Here is a 24335-nt window from a genome sequence, read left to right as displayed (position 1 = left end):
GGACCAATGGGCGTGCAGGAGGGCGGGGCCTGCAGTAGAGCAACATGCGGTGATCTGCGGCGTTGGAGGAGAGAAGACGGACCTTGCACAGTGCGTACATCATCTCAGCCGTCTCGATTAACTGCAATACATCGGTAAGAGCAGTCTTGCACATTGATTAACACCAAATATCATGATCAACCTGGCCAAATTCTAACGTAAAATGAACTCTTGAAAAAGGAATCTGCCATTTTTTATATGATATTAGTCATATTGCGTGCATAGTTCGACTGCTGCTGACATTTTCCATTATATAGGTTCTGATTTCATATTGTTTTGCAGATATGGAAGTTTGATACTTGGACAGGTGACTGAAGAAAAGATTGATTCACTTTACTACATCATACCAGTGAGGCTTGTCAGTTTATGGTACATTTTTATATTTCCCTTATTTTATTGTTTCTTTGTCTTGCTGAGGAAATGGTTCTTGTCGTTGAAATTCATGGAAAATGCATTGTAAATGTCAATTTACACAGCAGTTTGTTATATCATGCTTCTATTCTGTCCCCACCCCTCACATGCACGCACACACACATACGCATACATGTGCAGAGCATCTGTTAATGGATTCTGAAGACATATCTGCCATCAAAGGCTTATTTTTCAATTTTTTTTACATGTATGGTATTATAAGGATACCTAGAGTAAGGTATGTGTGTCTCCTAAAATCTAAAATCCTATGGACACTGGATTTATTGTTTTTATAAAGATAATTGTGATTTATAAAGTGTTTCTCATTTAAATGGTTTGTCAAAAATATAGTTTATTTTAAATATTTTTTATGTACAGTACTTTATGTAAAAAAACTACTAATATCTTGACATTTCCAAAAGCAAAGAGCTGTTACATCAACTCATTTTTAATGGGAACAAAAATCATGACATCTTTTTTAACACACTTTACAATCAAAAACCACTGGTGATATTTTGATATTTTTTATCATTTTATTGGTAGTTTCCAGTGGATTTTGATCATCAAATTTAGGGTGTCCCCCGTCTCGTGCCCGGAGTCAGCGGGGATAGGCTCCAGCACCCCCCTCTAGCTACCCTTGTGAGGATAAGCGGTTCAGAAAATAAATTTGATGTGGCCTCCTTGTAAGTTTGTTATGCATATGCCAATGTGTGTGTGTGTGTGTGTGTTTCCAGCCTATTTCTTCCAAGTACTGCACTAATTGCATTTCAATAATTAAATGTCTCAAATCAGCCTTGCAAAATCAAACAGACAAGCGATGCAGGGTTGCTTGCTAAGTCCACACAACCATGAGTTCCAAATATGTGTGTCACTCTGTCACATACTTTGCTTTAACAATCAACCCTGTAACAACATACCATGCACTAATGCTGCTTTAATTAAAACAAACTTTAATTTCATGCTGATGGTTGCTAAATTTGTATTTTTTTTCTTAACAGGTAATCAAACATTACAGTTATCGATGTAAGATTTATTTTCTGAATTTGAACACAAATAGTAGCCTTTGTTACCATCCACTGTGCTCTAGATGTTCCCAACTCTTGTTCAACTTTAGAAATAACCACATAGGGCCAGGCCTTCAAATTGCTGTGTCATAGTAAGCAGATTAATATGTGTAAAGAAAAGGACACTTGACTGTATACTGCATGTGCTAAAACGTGCAACCCCATCCAGATATAACTAGCTTTACTCATCTTCCCATCAGTTTATATCTGTGCCTTTCTTGTTGCGTTCCCCCTGAATGATCAAATGCCTCAACCTTCCTCCAATCAATTCCACTAATTATAACTTCTTCACACTCCTCGTCTCCTTCTTGCTGCTGGCTCCTGTTAGTAGTGATTAATAAAGCGTTGTTAACCTCTCTCTTCACCCTCTGTTAAGTGTACAGTGAGTATCCTGGGACTTTGAACTGGTTCCACTGGCCTTTAAGTCATTTTCTAACAAGGGGAGGCAATCAGCCAAGTCACTGAGATGAGGATGTGGTGCAGATGGGGAAATTAGTCTGATGTTACTGCAGTAATCAACTGCTCCATGTACAGTGAAAATGGGGGATCATCCTACTGCCTGACTTAAATTGGGTTTTAAAAAAATATGCTGTGTTAACTACCTAAGGGACAAATAGGTTGTCTGAAATTGCGGTTTTTGGAGTAGATTCCCCCTGTTTCGTGGGCAACCAGGAATGGGTGTAGTTTTGAATAATCCCTGTGAACAACTATCCATTTTCTTCAGAGCTGATCATTATTATCGCTGGTGAGCTGAAGTCTATTCCAAATGACTTTAGGTGACTGGTTTGCAGCCAAATACGTTGTGCGCAAGCAATCACACACACTAGTGGCTAACTTCACCAGATACAAAAGCAGGACTCACTCAGGAGATTAGATAGTTCAGTTTTAAGGTTCAAAAACATTCAGTCTTTTTTTTCTTATCATATCTTATATTCGTGCCACGGTAGCAAAAAAAATACATTTATTTGACCGAGTACTGTGTATCAGGTGTATAGGACACCTAAATTGTAAAAGGAAATATGCACCAGGCAATTGAACAATTAACATCTGAAGATTTTTTTTTAACACTTGGCCTTTTGTAACTGCTTATTTTTCTGCAGGCAGGTTTGCACTTGGTTTTGCAGATAACATAGCTGGCCTAGTTTGCTGCACGTTTTGATGTTCAGGCTCATTTAGAGATGAAATGGTAAAAGCAATTTAATGTTGTTGTTTTTGGGGTTAGAGAAAAATATACTTTTTAGGATTGCTTGCCCTCTTTAATAGTTAAAGAATACAATCATTTTAAATTTTACAGATTTTTTAATTATACTTTTAGGGGTATATATTTTTTAATTAAGATAATGAAACATACAACTCTGCAGTGTTGTAGTCATATAAAATTGGATATTTTTTTATTATTGTACGTCATGTGTAATTTTATATATTGTACATGAGTACATAAATGAGTTTCACAAAGCCTTAAAGGTTAAAATCACAATGCTGATTGGTTCCAAGTCTCCCCATTAAAAACAAAAACAAATAGAAAATGTCCTCCACATTTAACCTTCGCCGTCATAAAACTATTTTACCGATGGTAATGTTTGAAGAAAAAAAAAAAAAAAAAACGTTGTTATGCAAAAATGTTATGTTCACACTAACTCCTGAAAAAAATCTCACAAAATCTGTAGAAACTGAAAACAAATCAAGCAAGAAAATAACTGTATTTGTGCAACTGTTAACTTAAGACAAACAGCATTTCTTGTGGATTTTGTTGTAGCAGATATGTTAGAAAAAGAATGTTAGGTGAAGGTAAAGTTGACACCTCAGTTCATCTCCATCCATCACTTGCTGTTGCCTAGGTAACCTTGGTTTATGCGCCAATGGTCAAAGTGAGTGCTTCTGCATTTGCAGGTGTAATCCTGCCATGTTCACCAGTAAACTCCTGTAACGTCTTGAGCATGCATGCTGCAGATTTTAAATGGCAGTAAGGATTATGCCGCTTGTTGACATCATGTTTTAACTGAGCAAATGTCAATGGCCGGATTACATTCCAGAGATAAGGGCCTACCTTTAAATCCCAGCCAGTGAAGGGATTTTTAAATTGACTTAGTTGTGTAAGAACGAGATTATATAGAATATGTGCTCGATTTTTGATACTCACAAACCATGGCAGGTTTATATTGCTGCCACCGTGTAGTCAAAAAATATTATTTAAGGACACAACATGGCTAGTGTGACATGTCTTAAAACAGTTTAGATAGATGGAAGGGTTGTGTAATATGTATGGATCTCTGAAAGTTGTACAGTGCGGTAAAAATACAGATTTAAATTGTCGAATTGCCTAGACAACGGTTTACACTCTAGCCACTATTTTGTAAGTGATTGGATGCAAAGAGTTGGACCGATTTTGACCTGCTGGTGGGCATCAGAGGAAAGTACTGTACAGTAAACAAAAAACTGGCACGGTCTGTACTATTGTAGTTGCAGTGTATTGTTTTGTTTTGTTCTGAACATTCTGATGCTTTGTTTGTCCTGTGCATAAAGTAGCAGCCAGCAGATTCCAGTCTGCATAGTTAGCTGCAAAAAAAAATGGGGAAGGCCTTTATCTGTCTGAGCATGACCGTGCCCCACAGTAAATAATTATGGCATGCCTGGGTGGATTTGGTGTGAAAGGACTTCTCTAAAAATGTATGTACCAATTGCTAACATTTGCATTTTCCCATAACTGGACAGTTTTTACCTATTGAACAGTTATTGCCTCTTGAATTAGAGATTTTTTTAAAGGCTAAACTGAACTGTGAGAACTAAGACAGCCACAGTACTTTAAGGTGGTAAAAAAAGGTAAATGTGTTTCCACGGGTCTGTCTTTTTAACATCCCATTGAATACAAATTGAGCTCCAAGGATTTAAAATGTGTCTGGCGGAGATGTGGCTAATGTGAGCTAACGACTCGTGAACATTGATCTCGTTTTTAATGTTTTTGCTGCAGTGTTTTAAGACTACCCACAAAGACTTGACAGATAAAATGCAACTGTTTCATTAAAGAGTCGGTGTTTAATCCCCGCTTTATTTTGGGCTAGTTTACCGCTATATATGACAGATTGCAGGTAGTTGTCCAACATAGCCGGCATGCTGGGAGATTAAGTGCCAAATTGGCCATAAAAAGTACTGTGTAACCTCTTTTGCTGACTCTCTTCTTTCATTACTGTCCCCTCTGATCCATTCATCCCCCTCCTGGCCTTCATCTCTTTTTATGATTATGTACAATAACTATCGTCCCACTATAATGTAATCTTATATCTTTTAAATACATATTCTTGCCATCATTCCAACCTTCTGTCCTCACTTCTTTGGCCTTCTAATCTTTTTATGCATCCTGAATCCCACTGTTGTTTATCTTCTGCTTATTTTTCTTTGTGTCTGATCATGACTCTTTCATTCTGTTCCTGTCTTTCTATTGTCAATCCGGACCTCAATTTTGCATCTTCATTTCACATGACATTTTTAGAAGCAGTAATGGGGATCCTGGAAACCTCTTCCCCTCTCCTCCTCCTCTTCTCCATCCTGTTGCTGGGCTACGGTTGCCGAGCGGCGGACATTCCAGAGGACACTGCATCAGAATTTTCTGTCAGACTGTACCATCACCTGCAGGCGACAGGGGGTCAAGACAACATCATTTTCTCCCCCCTGAGCGTGGCCTTGGCCCTGGGCATGGTGGAACTTGGAGCCAGGGGAGTGTCGCGGGAGGAGATCCGACAAGCCGTAGGATTTGACGACCTGACGCCAGGTGACAAGCACGTTTATACAGTTTGATATTTTTATCAGTCAGGATAAATTTTCCTTGAGTCACTTTAACTTCAATTAAACAAATAAAAGTGTTAAAATCACCACTGTAAAATGACAGGATGAGTTAAATTTGATTGTTTTCCTCCTTGTACACTTCAGGTGTAGAGTTTTCTTTGCTCCAGAACATGACAGCAACACTCTTTGAGGATGAAAGCCAGTACACGGTCCGATTGGCCAACAGTCTCTTCCTTCAAGAGGGCATAACTTTCAACCCTGAATTCCTGCATCTGATGAAAAAGTATTTTGGAGCCAAAGTCGAGAATGTTGACTTCAGCGAATCAGAAGCGGTAGCCGAGCAGATTAACAGTTGGGTGGAGAATCATACTGAAAGTGAGTAAGAAAAGGCTTGTTTCACGATACATACAGAGCATGATCTCTACTCACTGCTTTCTTTGTAGGTAAAATCCACGACCTTCTATCTGCTGATGACTTCAGCAGCGTCACTCGTCTGACCATGGTCAACGCCATCTACTTTAGAGGCTTTTGGAAGAATCAATTCAGACCAGAAAACACCAGGACCTTTTCTTTTACCAGAGATGACGGCTCTGAAGTGCAGACACTCATGATGTACCAACAGGGAGATTTCTACTATGGTGGGAACTTTCATTCTACATAATACTTGACCAAATTTCCATGTTACAAGGTTATCACTATTTTTTATCTTTTTGTTCTTGTTGTTTTGATATTCCATGGCGTGAATTATCACTGAACCAGTTCACTACTGACAAATAAATAGATAAATAATGCGTAAACAAAGCTTTAGAAAAGCAATGCAATCTTCTTTCCATAGAGGATCTTTAGGAGTTATTTTATACTCGAGAGCATGGGTCACCAACTCTGATCCTCAAGGACACCAATCCGGTCTGTTTCCCACGTCCCCCTTGTCAAACTCATCTGAATCTAACAATCAACAACTCAGCAATTTTTCCAGAAGCCTAATAACAACACAAATTATTTCATGCATGTGTGTTGGAGAAGGGAGATATGGAAAATAGACTGAATTGGCTCGTTTGCTGGTTTTTAATCTTCTAGGCAACTGTCCTAACATCACTTATTTAGGCTTGCTTAATATACCTTACATTATTTTGGGGTATTTTTTGGTGCTGCCAAAGGAAATTACATCAACCTCTCACTGCATCATTTCCAAAGTTGGTTCAGCTGCTCTATTTTGGTGCAGTGAGATTGCGCACTTGCTATCGCCAACATTCCCAGGCTGCTCACATGCTGATGTGTTCGTGCCTATTTGTAGAGAGTTGACTGAACATGTGAGAGGTTTGAAAAATAGGGGCAGATCCTCAGAGAAAGAAAATGTGTTATATTTAAATAAAACTCTCGCATTCTCTGCCACCAATGGTATCACCTCTTTTGATGTTAAAAGGGGGGTGGCTGATCTCAATCAAACTTAAAAAATATATATTTTGCTTCCTCCTGGATCCACTATGTCATCCAGAAATTAAATGTGTTTTAATGAGATATTTTTTTATGATATGAATGCAGAAACACAACTTTATCTAATTCTGTTAAATGGTGAGTGTGTATGTGTATGTCTGTTTTAAACTGGTATTTTTTTAAATGGAGCATTCCCAAAGCATGAGCTATTTTGATTACTGTTGTCCCATGTGACTGATGGTGGTTGCATTTGCCAAATATAGGTGTTTATCTGCCTTGGAATCACAGTTTCTGTGTTTTCAGGCACTTTTATTTTCTTGTACCTTATCGAAACATTGCACAAAATGATATACTGCTGCTGTCATCCAATGTGCCTGAAGAGGTTTTTATCTGTGCGAGTTCTTACTTAGAAAACTCACCGGCTTAAGCATTACTGCATATATTTGTTTCCGTGTGTGTTTTAAACTTGTTTATTTCACGCCTTGTTTTCCAATCCTCTCCCTCAAGGTGAGTTCAGCGACGGCTCCCAGGAAGCTGGAGGTGTTTACCAGGTCTTAGAGATAGCGTACGAGGGGGACGACATGTCCATGATGATCATCTTGCCGAGGCAGGAAGTGCCGCTGGCTTCTCTCGAGCCCATCATCAAGGCACCACTGCTGGAGGAGTGGGCCAACAATGTTAAACGGCAGAAGGTGGAGGTCTATCTGCCTAGGTAACAATTCATTTATCTCTGCAATACAAGAGCTCTGTCACAAAATGGGTGTTCTTTCATATAGTACTTTACTGGATGTCTTGTCTCTGTTGAGATTTCAGACTCTGGGCTTCAATGTAAATAAATTTTTTTATCTTCAAAAGTACTGTCCTAGAAATGTTTCTTTAACCAATCTAATTACAGTTTGTCCTCTTGCGACAATGTCAGGATTTTGTTCTACACTGATCAGAGCATCATTTGCACACCCAAATTAGGCTTTCAAAATATGTCTGTCATTATCTGCTAATAATCTGGATGTGAAGTCATTTTGTTGAATTACTTGAATTCTGAAATGCTCCACTGTTGCTGGCTGTTATATTAAGTTTTGATGTCATACAGGTTGTATGCATAACTTTTTTTAGATGAATCCCAAATTAATCATTTGTGTTCCTCAGCATAGAATCAGGGTGTGTCAAAAGCCAAGGAATGAAAATAGTGTGTGTATATGTGTATATATTTATATGTATATATATGTATATATGTGTATATGTATATATGTATATATATGTGTATATATATGTATATATATATATATATGTATGTATATATGTATATATATATGTATGTATATATGTATATATATGTACATACACACATGCTGTAGTTTGCAGTTGTGTAGGATTGCACTGCATCGTCCTGTGAGAATATCGTTTTTCATAATGTTGCGATTGCATCATTTAGGTTCAAAGTGGAGCAGAAAATGGATCTTAAAGACACTCTTCAGGAGCTTGGAATAAAGAGTATTTTCAGCAAAGATGCGGATCTCTCCGCCATGACAGGTGAGGTTTATGAAACATTTGAAGCATGATTAATAGAATGACCTTTAAAACAAATCACTGTGAAGCTGCAAAATAAATAGGTATGTATTTAATGTTACTTCTTTATGAATTGATTTGCTGCACTCAAGTAGGTTGCTGTACTTGCTGAGGTAACCAAGGGAACTATCGATGAGTGGGCTTATTGAAACTGTCGCATCAACTTGTAAAAATAGATTCAATGAGAGAAACACATTTTTTTATGGAAGCATAGGGAAAGATACTTTGTCAGCCGCTTTGAAAGAATGATGTAAATATCCTAATTTTGTATGTTTCAATCTGTTCTTTCTTCAGTGAATCAGTGTGTACACACACAATTTATGTATTTTGAAATAATATTTGTCGGGCCCCTACAGTGTAGTTCGACAAATGCAAGTTAGAATCTTTGTTTTGTCGTTGTCGATTGTTTCAGATGGAAAAGAGCTTTATATTGGCACAGCAGTGCAGAAAGCCTACTTGGAGGTGACTGAGGAGGGTGCGGAGGGAGCTGTCGGATCAGGTAGACTCCATTACCTTACCCTGGTACTATTAAGAACGAGTAACTCTTAGTATACAGTTTGAGGCAAGAAGCAATGTTTTTGTTTTTGTGTTATCTCGGTCTATCCTGTAGGAATGATTGCTCAGACCAGGACTCTGGTGCTGTACCCACAAGTAATGGCCGATCACCCATTCTTCTTCATCATCAGAAACCGGAGAACAGGTATGTTAGGATTTTTTTGGTTTATGTTTTCGTGCTCATCTTTGTTTGTAACCTAAAACATCACAATGTTGTGTGTGAACAGAAAAGCATAATCCATATCTATGCGTTTGTGTGTTTCCAGGATCTATCCTATTCATGGGCAGGGTTCTGACCCCTGAAGTCATCGACCCTAATGACCATGACTTTGACTCCATGTAACCCCCAACATGATGAAATGTATTCTCAAACAAACAAATTAATCGCACTTCATCGATTCCCACCTTCAGCTGTATTTTATAATGGCATCTAGTATTGATTATTCTCTATATTCAGAAAAAAAATACATGTTTTTGATACTGAAAGCTATGGATGGAGACAGGCAAAGATTTAAATTGTAAATACTCTAGTAGTAATGGCGAGAATTCTGTGTGACTACACATGATATTCATGCAGAGCTTTAATTTAGTTCATCTGCATTATACAGAATCCACACAAATGTCTTATCTTTTTTTTAACATGCTAAAAACTATTTGGAGCTTGTTTATGTTTTCATTAATATTAACAACACAGTGTTCTATAGTATATGCTCAGTATTTATTGTGGCTAAAACAGGCAAAAATCTGTCTTAGTAATGAACATCCTACACGCCGTAATCTTGTTTGTTTGTTTTGTTTTGTTTTTTTACATAGTAGGTACCTCATTAAACTGCCGAAGAACTATAAAATGCCTTATCACATTGAGTGGTTGATGAAACCTTGCTGGGCCTCTCACAGGTGAGCTAAGGAGACTGCAGAGTTGCTATAGAGACCAACTCAGGCTTTCTGTCGCAATGAAAAAGGTCCACTGCACCAATTTTGGGCTGTACAAATTTGAGGAGACAATAGCACCAGCTGTATACACTCTTATACTCAATACAAAGATAAATTATTCTAAACTTTACATTTGTCTTTGCCTTCCATTTTCTATGTTCTCCATTTTTTGAAGTATACTAACATCTAGTAATCCAAGTAGCATTTTACCTAAAATGCACATAAATAAACTAAACAACTGATATAATTTTTGTTATTCTAAATACATATTTTATCCATCCATTTGTGGACTTTACGTAGTCCTAAGGGTCATTCTGGGCTCAAGCAGGAGTGCGCACAGGACTAATTGGTGTAAATTACAGGACACATAACATACAGACATAAATAATAACATTTAGACTCACACGGATGGACAATTTTAAATATTAACCCAATGCCGCCATAAAAATACATTTTGGGCCATTTCTATTGCATTACATCATTCCTGCTTTACTTGAATCAAACTGGTATGACCAATAATTGTCACACTTTTTCAATGATGGTTTAAATCCACCCAAAATCCTCTTAAAAACAATATTAGTAATTAGTAACCACTCTCAATGAGTGATAGGGAAATGTCTCAATACTGTTGTAAATGTTGTAAATGTTTGAATCTCACCTCAAGTTCGTGGATTTAGTTCCTTAAACCACAAGAATAATAAAAGGACCATAGTGGACACAAAGTCTGTGAAAAGGAGGCCTCCAGTAACCTGAGACATGAAACGGACCATTATACATAACAAACACGGCTACTGAGTAAAAATACAACATTTACTTGTACGCTCAGTTCCTCTCATTTCTCCCCAGGTAAGATAATGAAAGTGTCAAATGAGATTATTTTTCAGATTGATTATGCGTGCTGTTCCAACCTTGTCATGTTTTCTACTTTCCTTGCCTGAACATGGCTGCTAAGCAACGCACACACTGGAACGACACTCCTGTAGCACTAGGCTCACCTGACTGGGGCAGTTCAAGAGTAGAAGGATACTGGCTGGCTGGCAGTGAACGCCAACACGAAAAAGCGCCTCCATGGGTCACGGCTGCACCTTCGCACAACCTGATGGAACTCCTGGCAATGTGTTGTTAAAAGCTGACCGAATTCACCAGCACACCATTGGGACATGTCAGAAAGGTGAGAAAACACCAACACATCTTTTTTTTACTTAGTCTGCATAAATAGATTAACCCTAACCTTATATTTTGACTGTGTATAAAGTAGAATTAACTTTAATGATGGTTGGCAACAGGCAAACTACAATATTGGCTCATTGGATACACCTGTAATTCATCAGTATAATTTATTTTGAATATTGACTGCATGTTTGAGGCACCATTTGATAGCAAATTGTGCAAGCGTGCTTAAATTCATTGTAATATGATAAGCAAAAGTATGAATTTTACCTTACTTAGATTTTTATAGTGCATGGATAGCCTCAGTGTAAAGCCAATTCATTTGACGTAATTGGAAAATTATACCTCTGAACCATTAGCAGGCCATGAAGTTGGTAGATAATTGGGACATCTAGTGTTCTGCATTCACTTCAATCAATTATACAGAGGAAACACAGTATTATAAAGCAGTGGCAGACCTGCTCAGGTGTCTGAGGCTGTAACTCAACCACTTGGTAGGTGGTCGGGTTCACCGCGGACACCAGAGCATCTATTTCAAAGAACATGATGTGCTCCTCTTCATCTCAGTTCTTCAGGTGTGAACACTCTCAGCAACAGTCTTCCCAAATCCCACTTATCCAACTATTCCGAGCTCGGTGTGGCACATTTGCCTGCCTCCGTCCACCAGAGTCCTGATTCTGGACTTGCTTCGACACCTGTAAGTGGTTCAAACATACACCAATACATTCAGTCAGTGTTTTTAACTGCTTTCCAACACACTGTGCTTCTATCTTTTTACTCTTTTCCTTTTTTTACCTGATCCTCCCTCCTTCGTCCTTGCTTGGAAAGATATTTTTAGTCCTAAACAATATACAGTTACAGTGCATTATGTTACCATGCATTATGCTTACATTACTTTACGTGACTTGATGGTATTGGGCTCATTACTTGAGACAAAATCCACTCTTAGAAAGTATATCGTCCAATTGTCATTGCTGTATGATTTTTTTCCCACACCATTGGCTCTGATTTCGCTGCTAAAAGTGGGAGAGCTACACAACTATTGGATGAAATTTTGTCCGTGCTTGTGTTCAGTGCAAAGCAGCAGCAAAATGGTGCAGGGCATCATTTTCTGTGTGGCAACGGTGTAGAGTTACACGGGGAGGTTGAAAAGGTCGACAAAGGATTCCATTTACCGTTGAGCCAAAAACGAGACAATCCCTTGCATAATGGTTGCATCGAAAAAGTCTAATCATTAGATATTAAAGCACAGTTCTTACTTTTTAACAAGTCTATTATTTTTTGAAGATTTTTTTCTTTTCTTGAAAGCCACCGAAATCTACTCAGGGGTCGGAGAGGTCAATGTGTATTTTTCGGACTTTAAGTTGCACCTGAGTATAAGTTGCACAGGTCCTATTTTTGGGCTGGCATTTTTTTATTTTATCAGAAACCAAGAAAAACGTGCGTTAAAGTAACAATAGTAAAATGGAGAACAACAGGCCAAAAAGGAATCTGTTAACGTAACAGTTTTTAAGATAACTGTAGCCTAAGGACACATCATAACCATCATAATCTGTGCTCGATTTATAGTCCTGAAAATACGGTAATCCAAAACCATTACAAATGAGGAGATGGATCATACAAGAAGTATGTATATTTTGAGTTTTCTTTACATGTACGCACATGTTCAGCGGTATCTATTCACCTTTCATTCTTCATATATAAATGTACTACTTTTTTTACAAGTCTGCTTTCCATTTTTCATATCAAAATATATTGAAAATGCAATTAATTGTGTATTTTTCTTGCCAATAGTGCAGCTAATTCATCATTACCCATATTAGTTTTTTGAAGCAAAAAAAATCGGTATAGTATTGATTGATTGAGTGGGTACAATATTATCTGACTGTGCATTAAATGATTTTGCCACCAGGTAGTAGCATTTCATGAACATGTTGTTATTTGAGGCCTCACTCATTTGCACCTTTTTTTTTTTTTTTTTAAATTGTTTACTTTGGACACAGCTTCCTTCCAGCCGTTTCCGGTTTTCCTCATGGCATCACCTGCCTCAATGTGACCTCACCGGAGATCAGCTGACATGCCCCAGGGTCCGAGAAGGTGTGCCACAGTCAGTACATAGATCCACAAGTGGTGACAAATATGGATAGGCTGGTAATATTGTGGGGTGTTAAAATTTGCATTATCTGTCCCATTCTGAACTTGGGTAACACATTAAATTACTGTTAATTAAATCTAGTTGCTGGTGTGTTCGTGTCATGTTGATACACAACATGGATGTGTGAAATGTGGATGGATTTAATATTTTTGCATGTGGTCATGTTCGAAGCCTGAAGTCTTTTACTGCATCAAAGAACACGGATAAATTAATTTTGCTGTGATCAATTCAGAATAAAAATAAGAGTAGGGTGGTGGAATTAAGGGCGTCCGTTGTTAATCATAGGGCCATCTGATGAGGAGCTTTTTCAAAGAAAGGTTTATTCATTGTGTGTGGAGCAATGGAAGAAGAGGAGGATAGAGGTGGGACAGACCTGGGAAGAGAGAAGAAAAGAGAATTGGGAAAACTGTGTGGTAAGCAATGCCACTTTTGTCTTTTTTTTTCCTTTTCTTTTTTTTTTCTACCGCTTTATCTCCTGCCCAAAGGAGCTGAACCTCTCCTATCAGGATTTGGGGGATGCTTTCCAGCGAGAAAACTTTGTCCGCATCCTTCGCAGATTGATCCGCGTGGAGAAACTACAGCTGGTCAATAACTCTCTCGAAAACCTGAGTTCGGTTCGTCTGCCAAGGTAAAGAGGAGCATTCTTTACGTGTCATCAATATCAGACTCCAGCAAAAATAAATCAACAAGCACGTTTCATGCTGCTGTTTACAGGTGCAGGATACTCAATCTGCATCAGAACTATTTGGTGTCTTTACGCCAGTTGCCAAAACTTCCTGCCGTGGAGCAACTTTGCATATCTGAGAACGCCATCAGCTCCTTGGAAGGATTGGACGCATTGAAGAGCAGTCCTCTACGATCCCTCAACTTGACCCTCAACCCGGTGACCTTCACTCAGGACTATCGTGCACGGTAGCCCGGCCATTTAAAGTCCACACAGCGTCGGTCCATTGGATCGGATACATAGATCAATAGATGAAAGCACCTATCATCTTCTACTCTTTTCATCTTTTGTTGTCTGCCTTCACAGAGTTTTCTCCTCCTTGCCAAACCTTGAGACGCTGGACGGGGTCCCGTTGTTGCCAGGAGACCAAACACACACTCGTCTCCACTTCCCACGAATTGCAAGAATGTGCAACATCTTGTGAAAGCCTACCAGAACATTTAGTGACTAGGTGGAAAAAAATACCAGAAGTGTGCCACAACTTATGCCAAAACCACCATTCCACTAATGCATTGGCAGGGAATTGGATGTTTAAACATTATGGTCATGCCATGTTAAAAGTTTGTTTTACTGAAACTGAGAGAACATTAAGAAGGGTAAGCATAACATGCATATCTATAGCAGTATCAGAAATACCTGTTTACATGGCTGTTTGCATTTATTTTATGGTTGGAAATGCAATAAAGTCATTTTTCATTTAGAAATAGGATATGTTTAATCCGTCCATCATTTTTGCATCACACATTCTGTTAGGGATTTCCAGGGATCCTAATTGGCTGGGATAGGCTTCAGCACCTCCACAGATTTATTATAAAATCTGAAAAAAATACCATCTAATACAAGGGTGTCAGACAGGCCGGACCATTTCAGATATAATATTTAGATTTGTTTTTATAAATGGATTAAAATAACTGGATTAAAATCCCTGAATATTCAGTTTTTTTATAAATCTAAAACAATGTTTATTTTAGCTTTTTTAAAATATATTTTTAGATTTTACAAAATGATTTTTGAACTAAAAACACAGAAAAAATGGATAAAACAATTACAATTATTGATTTAAAAGGGGAAAAAATCAGGAAATTTAATATACATCTATACTCTTCATTTTAATTTGATCCTAAAACAGAAAGTCGGCACTCATGATTTACTTTCCAGGGCCACACAAAATGATGCGGCGGGCCAGATTTGGCCCCCGGGCCGCCACTTTGACACATGTGATCTAATAGAATAAAATGTTGAAATATAATCAAATCAATTAACAAGACAATCAATAAACTGAATTCTTCTTTACTCCAGAAAAAATACAGACTTGACAAACAAAATAATTAATATTGCATTTTTGAATAAAATACAGCTGAAAAATATACAAATAGACAGCAAGTACTTTTAGTGTACATTGTTATCAGACTTGCATGAGAGGTGTTGATGAGTAACTTTTAATACTTATCAGTTGCACCAGTCAGAATTTGCAAAGTGTAACCTCAGTCGTCACATATTATACATGGAGAAATGACTTTGCATAAGATTGGAAAGGCACATATTGACATAAGTATAAGTTGCACCATTCATGATTGTCAAAGGCATCACCATCAATCAACAATAAATAAAAACAAGCAGTTGACTGATTGGAATCCCAGTTGTACATTAAACCGTTGTTTTTTGATACAAAAACTTAATGAATCTTTTTCTACTTTACAGTCAACTGCATAAAAGTACATTCTTTGCAAATGGCGCATTTAAACCAACCAAGAGGTAATGACTATTAAAAAAAAAAAACCATTATACAGCATTAAAAAAAACCTCTCCACGTTACCATCTGTCCAATTGCACAGTGAAAGCGAAATAAATTCCAGCAAGTCTTCTCCATTTCCAGAGTTCGATCCCAATCGTCCTTGGAGTCTTGACTGGATGGCTGTTGCCCTTCTTTTTGGGAACGAGGAAGAACCTCTCAGTGTTTATGTTTCTTTTACATTTCTCCCCGTCGACCGGTTCCCTTCTTTCCCGCAGCTCCCTCTTCCTCAGCTTCCTCTTCCTCGTAGTTCTCTTCCTCAACATCTTGAGCTTCTTCCTTGTTTGGTCCCTACATATTAATACATTCACTTAAATTAACATTTTAATGAAGATATGCTTTGCAAACAGAAGCTGCCATTGTGTGTACAGACTACTGTATTTTGTACTTCTTTTCAAATTTCATATGCAACTTCTTGGTAATTTTGCTTCTTTTTTTCCCCCCTTGCAATATGTTATCATTAACATGGGTATGAAATGCTGCATGCCTTATTTTTAGACATGATACGTTTTATACAGCATGAGAGATGTGACGACAATTTTCCCCCCAAACATGACTTTTAGTTTCTGCTGGTTGTGATTTTAGTCATGACAATATAATGTCGACCCAACAAAATTAGGAAAAGTATATGCCAATAAACAAACCTGATTTAAGTTTTCCTCATTGTAAGCATCCTCTCCAGCCTCCTCTTCTCTCTCCTTCTTCTCCCCACCGGCAAAGTCTTCCTGTGCCTGTTTTTGAAAGGGTTGCTTGAAATGTAGTAAAACAATTTAAGCGTTTGGATTTCCACTTAACGGATTATAACTTGTAAAAGTCATAACATTTACTGTCGAATGAGGAAGGGCCATGAAATATTTAGAAAATAAAGATCTCCTGAAACTGTTAAAAATAGGCGATGGAGGGATAATTCCTTTCCTCTCATTGATAACGAACGGCCTTTTCATAATCCAAATAGGTGAATTGCTGTTTGCTAATGCGCACATGCCATGCCTGCTTTGGGAAGTGTACTTGCGTTGACTGATTCATCTATTTTTATTCACTGTATTTAAAATATCCTCTGTTAGTCGATGATTCACCATATGTGTTGCTCATGACCAAAGTTGCATCTAAAAAGTAAGTAAGTGAGTAGAAGAGCTTCATATACTGCTTTGCTTCCAATGTGTACACTTATTGAGCATGCATTTTCAATTCAAGCAGATGACTGCAATGTTAAGCAGCTCTTTTTGAGAGAGATTTTTTAAGTAAAAAAATATACTACTCCTTTTTCCATCAAACTCTAAGAATCAATTCCAAACCTAGAGAAAGTCTAAAAATACTCGATAACCAGATCATTTTACACATCATGGAACAAATATTAGTGGTGTCACACACCTCCTCCTCAGCTTCCTCCTGATACTGATCATCTAGATTGTCCTCCTGCTGATCTGGGTTCCCAGCAATCTGGACAGACACAAACACGATGTCAAAAGCCCACACAGATGAAAGTCACAGTCAACATGTTGCCCTTTTAAGCATAATTGTCTCCGTCAGTCCTCTTTGCGTGCATTCTAGTTCTTCTCACCACCAGCTCGTCTTCCATAGCAGGATGATGGTGGTCTTGGTGTGAGTCTTCATGCTGGGCACGTGCTGCAGGCTCCTCCCCCTCTTCTTCTTCCTCCACAATATCCTCATCCCCATTGACCCTGCGATGTGATTGGTCTTCCTCGGCTTCTTCAAACTCGTCCTCTCCTTGGTTGTTTGGGTCATCCTCGGGGTCCAGCTCCCCCCCACCAATGGCCCCCTAAAGTAGAACGACAGTATGCCAATTGCTACATTACCGTTTTTTAAGAAAATGTTGTAAATTCCCCCGTATGCTTGAGATGAGCATTTTTTTTCAGCTAACTTCTCTTTAACAAAGCGTTTGTTTATATGAAAAATATGTCACAAAAACTATTGGGTTGTTTTTGGTCGTTCTTCATGGACTGAATTGGATTTCGAAAATATGAGTACATAATAATAACTAAAATTAAGACATAAGATAACAGAAGCCAGAATAAAAGTGGTCACCCCCAGATGTTGCGGCAGCTTCAAATCCTTGTTTAAGAAAAGAGAATGTTTCTCTGCAACAACAAAAATGACATGAATATGAATAACCTTCTCTGACAAATTGAAAGTCGCATGAATAGTTGTCACTAATGCTGTTTTACCTTTTTCACTATTTATGTCATGGTGGTCTTTTTGTTCATCTACATTGTGCTCCATGTTTTCATAGTCTGTCTTCTTCCTAAAAAAAATAAATAAAAGAGAGCACATCTCAAGGCTCTGAAAATGTCTAATGAAATGTAATTTGTTGTTTTGGTTAAATGTGAATTTCCTCGAAACACAAGACTTCCATGAACCGTGATTTGGTCTGACCTTTCGTGCTCCTCTCTTAGCAGCTGCTCCCGTCGATCCGCCTCTTGATGCTGCTGCTTCTCCCTCTCCTGCTCTTCCTTTAGCTTGGCTTCTCTCTCCTTTAGAATCATCTCTCTCTGTGCCTGCAGCGAGTCCTGTCGCATCTGGATCATTCGGCGCTCTTCAGCCTTCTGAGCCTCAAGGCGCTGCTGCTCCTTCTGTTGCTCGTAAGCGGACTTGACACTCTCCATCTGATTGTGCGCCTCTTGCAGTGGCTGGAAATCCTTTTTGCAAAAAAATACAAAACATTTATATGAACCTGATGATAAAAAAGAGACACCAGTAGGTACAGATATTTCTATTTGAGAAAAGAATCAGATCAAACTACTTGGAGATAAAAAAAGAAAATATATTGTAAATTGGATGATAGATTGTTTTACATGGGAGCTTTGTTTAATTGGTACACGGTCAATTGGTCGCCCGTCTCTTGGTCGCCGATCTTTTGGTCGCCCGGAAGGTAAGTGATAATTACCATTTAAATCGTTGCTCAAATTCCCTAAATACAAACTGCGAATTACTATTTAGTCATACTTAATGCCCTAGTAATTATTAGGCTAAAGAAAAGCTCCAAATTTCCCGGACTTTGATTGTTTTTTGTTGGAGAACTTGTTAAGACCCTGACTGACATAGCTTCTTAAAGGGACAACGCATGTATATACAAACTCTTATACACTCACACGTCGGCTCAGGGAAACTGCTCATGGCCATTGTTGGCTTTTATTGATGCGTAGACCGTGTTGTTTTACCTTGTTTTGTCGCCGGTCTTTTGGTCGTCGGTCTTTTGGTCGCCGGTCTTTTGATCGCCCGTTGTCGCGGTCGGGGCGACCAAAAGACCGCGACCAAAAGACCGGGGACCAAAAGACCGCAACCAATCGACCGGCGACCAATCGACCGGCGACCAATCGACCGCACACGGTTTAATTAAAGGGAATGTAAAATAAGTGAACTGATTCTGACTTGTGGCGGCTGATGTATCTGTCTGTCCACGGCGTTCTCATCTGAATGCTCCATTTCTGGCTCGCCTTCCTCCTCCTCGTCCCGTTGAGCCTCTTGCAATTGGTCCTGGTCGTCCTCCTCTAGCTTTTGAGGCTGTCCTGCTTGGGCCATCTCCTCTTCAGCCAACTCTCTCTTTTGCTCCGCGTCACTGTCCTCCTCTTTTTCTGACAAAGTGTGCTGCAACATTGTAGGGTGAGGCTGGACCTGGACCTGAACAGGAGCCTTCTCTTCGTGTTGGTCCAACTGAGAAAATGTTGATGTTAACACAACATGTAGCTCAGGTAAGTGATAAGAAAAGATAATAATCTGATTACTCTGGACTCTGTAACATGGTGATGTCCTTTTAGGAAGGCAACTTCCTTGTTTGATTGAACCAATACGATATTCTGCCGAACCATGGGATCTGGTTGCTGAAGAACAGTGTTTTGCTCAGATGGTCTTGAGTTTTGTGCTTTGCTGAGGGAGTCCTTTAGCTCTTTGTATTCATTTACTTGTACCTAAAGTGCAGGGACAAGACCACAGGAGATTAAAAAAAAACAGCAACAAATAACTTATCACAAGAGGACAGAGGTATTCCTTAGCCAAAATCAGGCTGGCTGCAAATAAAAATTACAATGGAGAGATTTTTATTTTATTCTTTATTTTTATATAAAACCTTAATTATTACAAAAAATTATGACCAATGTAATACAATAGCGATGTGTTGGAAGAATCCATTTTCAGTCAATTGTTTGCCTACCTGAGCTGCCGCTAGTGCATTCTTGTGGTCTTCCAGTGACAATGAGATCTGATCGTGCGCTGTCTTCAGATTTTGATGTCTCACCTAAACACACAGGTACAATCTAATAGAGGCCATTACCAATAACTGTAATAAACTCACAAATAAAGAGCTTTAAAGACATGATGAGTTGTGAATTTTCCAAATATCTTTAAAGGCAATGTTCAACCAAAGCCTGATTTGCTTGAGATTAGTGTAACTTCTGGGCTTTTGATGATGCCAAAAATCTTCATTTTGTGTAAATACGTAATTTGGATGCGAATTGGAAAGTAAATATTCTGCAGCAAATAACCTACTATTGTATATTTTGTCAAGTGCAGATGTCGCTGAGTAATACTACTATTGTAAAACTTATAAAACAAGACTAGCCTGATACATTTCCTAATAAACTATTTAGTGATCGCCATCCTATATTTAAAAGCCCAATATTTGATTAAGAAGAAGGAAACCATTAAAGTAGGTGTATAGGAAATCTTACCTGAACATCCTGCAGTTGCATGTGAATATCATGATGTGCCTTCCTTAGTTGCTTATTTTCCTCTCTGAGGTTAAGTACACTATCTGTACATATAAACAACGGGCATTAAGAAGGCAATATTTCGATTTTTAAACAACATACTGACATTTCTTACAAAAAATTATAACCCTGTCCCTAATTAGTATGCTTTAGTTAAAAAAAATGTTCGCATTCATCTGCACCAATTAGCCTTAGATGGATCGTGGGGGAGTGGTTGCTTTTCTAGATGTGTGAGGGCAGAAGGAAAGACTAACATTCCACCAGAATTGTTAAGATTTTAAAGAGTCAGTGTTACATTTCAATGCGTTGCATTGAAGTAACTGAAATCAGCACCTTTCAGTTGGGTGGCCTCTGTGTCTTTGATTTGCTGCATTTTTTCATAGCGCTCTCGATGCTCATCTAACAACCGATTGTGATCATTTCCTTCCAATTGATGCTGCTCCTGAAGGTCATAATATTGCTTCTTTAGGTCTTCATGTTGGTTCTGGGAAAAGATCACAGGCAAACATAGTCATTACTTAAATTCATATACTACTCCTAAGTATAAAAGTCTTTGTTTTTCAGGGTGAAGCAAACCTTGAGCATCTGATTTTGAACGTGTAGTGAGCTCAGTTTGCTGCTGGAGTCTTGCTGTGTGATCACACAAACAAAATGTTATAAAAACACACTTCTCAGCATACACATTGACCAAAGGGAAACAGTACGACCCATATTGAATACAAAATTTAAACATTTTAAGACGACAACAAAAGGATTTACTTGCTCAAAGAGAAATCAAATACCTTCTCCTTATTTAGTGATTGCTGTGATTCGACTTTATACACCAAGTAATCTGCAATTGAGAAAAACTTTTTTATTGAATAACACCACAATTATTTAAAAAGTGAACATATTCACTTTAGAGCTGCCACAGGTAAAATTGATAATACTAAATTTAAATCCACATAATGTAATTATTGTATCTGCGAGATGAGAATGAAATACAAGTAAATATACATATTAGTTGCCCCACCTTCTTTGGCCTTTTTGTGCTCTAACCTCTCCTTCTGAAGAGACTTCTCCAGTCTTGAGCGATGTTCATAGACCACTGCAAATATAAAGATAGTGACTGCAATGTTGGTACAAGGCAAAATGTTCTGGCTCTAATGTTGAGCGAAAAGCACACGGGTTTGGGAAGGAAAAAAAATCAAACTACCCTCCCGTGTCACTTCAAATGGACTGATAGAAGCAAATGCCATACGATCAGTTTGTAAATGTGCTGATTGATTGCCTGTCTCACAATGAAGGGGAAATCTGAATTTAAAATACATACTTGACATGAATTCCACATTTTTTGACACGCCCACAATATGACCACTGCATGTGGATTATTTATACTAAAATAAAAATGTACAGAGTGCATATTGTACACACAGTCCTATCTGTTGTGGAACCACTAGCGATAAAATGCCAAGGTTTCAGACCAATTTCCAAAACAGTCTGATAAAATTGCATTAGCAGAGTGTGAAACAAGGCAACACTGTAGAGATGACATTTAGAGGTCTATTAGTTTAGATAGGGGGATGATTGGATCTGCTGAGTGGGCTGGTGCCTTACAGACCAAGTACTGCCAGTCACAGCATTGGGCATGTTCATAAATACAAAAGTGCTGATGTGTGAAAATGTGTATATTTACGACACCCTCCACATAACCCCATCAATCAACAGCCAATCATGGATATCACTTACACAAGCAGTATCACTGTTCTGTGATCAATACCACAACGTGAACACAAAAGTCCATTATATAAAAGTCCATTATAGTACTTAAAGAGTGAGTTTTTTAGTGTTGTGTTCCTGGATGCTTTTCTATATGTACTTTACGATTGGCTGGCAACAAGTTCAGCGTGTACCCCCGTGTACCTCCCATAGTTAGCTGGGATCGGCTCCAGCACCCCTACGACACTTGTGAGGATAAACATACAAAAGAATGAATGATACTCAGTACAGCTACGATTTAGAATAATTTAACGGAACAGAATCAGATCAATACTAGGGAATCAGATGCTCATTTGCTACAGTTGACCCACTTAAAACACCCATCAATACAATGACGGTACAATCGCTGGAGTTTGCCTAACGGGCACCACACTCTTTTAGGCCTTTGTGTCTAACAGAAAATGCTGTTGGTGAATTATTAAGACATACAATCTTTCCAAATAGGCATTGTCAAAAATGATAAGCAATTCCAGGGCTTAACGTAAAATGTTTACATTTGTATTGCCTATGCCAAACGAGGTTCTTCCATTAAGGAAGGATAGCCAATAAACAGTACGGTTACAAAAGTGACAGAAACAATGTGTTGGGGACCTCCAGCCACGGCCCAATTATATGATATTATCATATTTGGAATATTTGAATAAATGCATGTCACAGAAATGTTATATACACATTAAGGAACTGTTTCACCTTGTGAAAAAATAAATAACAAAGAAAGTTGTTCCTCCTGCTTTTTAAGTCAAACAGCAACAGATGTTTTTGAATGACCTTATGACCTTAAGATAAAGTGCCGTGTAGTGCAAATTACACTCGCGTGTGTATGAGGGTGTTTGTTGAGTCCTGTACTAAGCAATAAACGACATACACTACCTCTTCGGGTAAAAGACGGACAATCTTCTTAGCTGATAGTTGAGCTCTTAATTAAAACCCAACCTGGTCTATCAGGAGATTAAATGGCCCCTCGAGACCAAGGTCGTGATCTCTCTTTGAGTGAAAAACCATGAGACTAGATTTAAGTACACTTCCGGCTGAGTTACTACAACTTTATTCAGTCTGAAATGTCTTTTTTATAGAGATCACTTTAAGAACCAGTCAGCCAGCATTTTCTGGGGTTTTAGAGTTGTCACCTATCATTCATCACTAATTACTGTTGTCATCATTCTTATGTTCAAAGGAAATTAAAAAAAAAGAGTTGTAGAAGGAAAAAAGCATGACAAAAAATGCTGATAATTACCTTGCCCTTTATTGTTATCTCTGTGTGAAGCAGTTTAAAGTGAGCTATGAGTAAAACAGCCAGGTAAGATGAACTACAACCCAACTTTTTCCCCCGAATTCCAGTTTTATTGTACACTACGCTCAGATTTAACTTTAAAAGTGTCATTATTCTTACCCACCAAATTGCATTTTGACATGCGATCGCCTGCGCAGGGCAATTCCCAAACAGAAAAGAAGATTGTTTAAGCAAGTTTCCTGCAATAACATGTCACGCGCAAGCAACCACGACACCGATTGTGTTTACCTTGGAGCTGAGCCGATAAAGACTCTTGATGCTGCTGATACTTCTGCGCCATAGCTTGTGTCCTCTTAAGTTCCTTGTGCATCTCGTAGGACACCATTCCGCCGTACATCATTCCGCAGACCACGGTGACGAGCAGGAGACATTGGAAAATCCTCCGTTGCCTCCGCGAGCACAAGCCGTTTCCCATGTTGTACCCTCGCCCCTCCCCACCGCTTGATCGAGTCAACTCCGTCTCTGCCGCTGGAAACTTCCCGACTCCACACGCAATTTTACCCTCCTCAGTCCAGAAACATCTCCAAGCAGAGGAGAAACACTGCTACTTTCCTTCAATCTAACACTTGCGGAGTTCTTCCTGCTTCACTTCAAAACGTCCGATCAGATCCTCGATTTTGACGACTGTGAGTTTGCACGGATGTTGCTACAAACTAAAGTCACCGTCGTAAGCAACATAAATGTTGCAGAAAAAAGTCAAAACAGAAATCAACCAGGCCTGCATGGCACCTATAACTTGCATTACGTGTCAACCCGGTAGATTCCTGCCAACCGACTGCGTACTAAACGGGAAGTCCCGCCCCCCGAAAAAAATCCTTTATATAGTCCCGCCCCTAAAAGAATACCTTTTAGCCATTGGTATTAAGAGAAGTCAGTTAAAAAGATCTAGCTGTACGACAGTCATTGTTTTTAGGCATATTTTTTCCATGTCATTTTCTG

General features: G+C 38.5%; 3 protein-coding genes across 4 annotated transcripts; 2 read left to right on the top strand and 1 right to left on the bottom strand.

The window, feature by feature from the left end:
• Positions 1–6: 6 nt before the first annotated feature.
• On the top strand, positions 7–9700 carry serpini1 (serpin peptidase inhibitor, clade I (neuroserpin), member 1). 2 transcript variants are annotated; one of them, XM_077611974.1, is made up of 10 exons: positions 7–134; positions 322–408; positions 5002–5280; positions 5439–5669; positions 5738–5932; positions 7236–7440; positions 8161–8258; positions 8707–8793; positions 8905–8994; positions 9116–9700. In XM_077611974.1, exons 3-10 carry the CDS (start codon positions 5010–5012, stop codon positions 9190–9192), a joined length of 1254 nt encoding a protein of 417 aa, XP_077468100.1. In that variant the 5' UTR covers positions 7–134; positions 322–408; positions 5002–5009; the 3' UTR covers positions 9193–9700. The 2 variants fall into 2 exon arrangements, with proteins under 2 accessions (XP_077468100.1, XP_077468099.1); XM_077611973.1 differs by lacking the exons at positions 7–134; positions 322–408 and having other exon boundaries at positions 4905–5280.
• A 366-nt stretch (positions 9701–10066) lies between these two features.
• On the top strand, positions 10067–14616 carry LOC144083849 (uncharacterized). Its single transcript, XM_077611975.1, has 7 exons — positions 10067–10953; positions 11520–11649; positions 12956–13049; positions 13393–13520; positions 13593–13735; positions 13822–14019; positions 14138–14616. The coding sequence occupies exons 1-7, from the start codon at positions 10943–10945 to the stop codon at positions 14253–14255; spliced, it is 822 nt and encodes a 273-aa protein (XP_077468101.1). The 5' UTR covers positions 10067–10942; the 3' UTR covers positions 14256–14616.
• Positions 14617–15105: 489 nt separating this feature from the next.
• golim4a (golgi integral membrane protein 4a) lies at positions 15106–24171 on the bottom strand. The gene is made up of 16 exons (XM_077611997.1): positions 23625–24171; positions 21360–21434; positions 21130–21179; positions 20924–20977; positions 20681–20831; positions 20309–20391; positions 19792–19875; positions 19367–19549; positions 19014–19295; positions 18018–18280; positions 17810–17886; positions 17670–17722; positions 17185–17403; positions 16995–17063; positions 16268–16354; positions 15106–15914 (listed from the first exon to the last, which is right to left on the bottom strand). Exons 1-16 carry the CDS (start codon positions 23809–23811, stop codon positions 15801–15803), a joined length of 2031 nt encoding a protein of 676 aa, XP_077468123.1. The 5' UTR covers positions 23812–24171; the 3' UTR covers positions 15106–15800.
• Between the last annotated feature and the right edge of the window lie 164 nt (positions 24172–24335).

Source organism: Stigmatopora argus, chromosome 10 (assembly GCF_051989625.1).
Source record: "Stigmatopora argus isolate UIUO_Sarg chromosome 10, RoL_Sarg_1.0, whole genome shotgun sequence".
In the NCBI taxonomy this organism is placed as follows: domain Eukaryota; kingdom Metazoa; phylum Chordata; class Actinopteri; order Syngnathiformes; family Syngnathidae; genus Stigmatopora; species Stigmatopora argus.
This window is presented reverse-complemented; position numbering and strand designations above follow the sequence as displayed.

Coding starts and splice junctions, on each gene's coding strand:
- LOC144083849 (XM_077611975.1), top strand. Junction 13,050..13,392: donor ATGCCCCAGGGTCCGAGAAG/GTGTGCCACAGT, acceptor TGTTAATCATAG/GGCCATCTGATGAGGAGCTT. Junction 13,736..13,821: donor AGTTCGGTTCGTCTGCCAAG/GTAAAGAGGAGC, acceptor TGCTGTTTACAG/GTGCAGGATACTCAATCTGC.
- serpini1 (XM_077611973.1), top strand. CDS start 4,920: ATGACTCTTTCATTCTGTTCCTGTCTTTCTATTGTCAATCCGGACCTC. Junction 5,670..5,737: donor GGTGGAGAATCATACTGAAA/GTGAGTAAGAAA, acceptor CTTTCTTTGTAG/GTAAAATCCACGACCTTCTA. Junction 7,441..8,160: donor GTGGAGGTCTATCTGCCTAG/GTAACAATTCAT, acceptor TGCATCATTTAG/GTTCAAAGTGGAGCAGAAAA.
- golim4a (XM_077611997.1), bottom strand. CDS start 23,811: ATGGGAAACGGCTTGTGCTCGCGGAGGCAACGGAGGATTTTCCAATGT. Junction 19,296..19,366: donor ACCATGTTACAGAGTCCAGA/GTAATCAGATTA, acceptor ACATTTTCTCAG/TTGGACCAACACGAAGAGAA. Junction 17,887..18,017: donor CTAAGAGAGGAGCACGAAAG/GTCAGACCAAAT, acceptor TATTTTTTTTAG/GAAGAAGACAGACTATGAAA.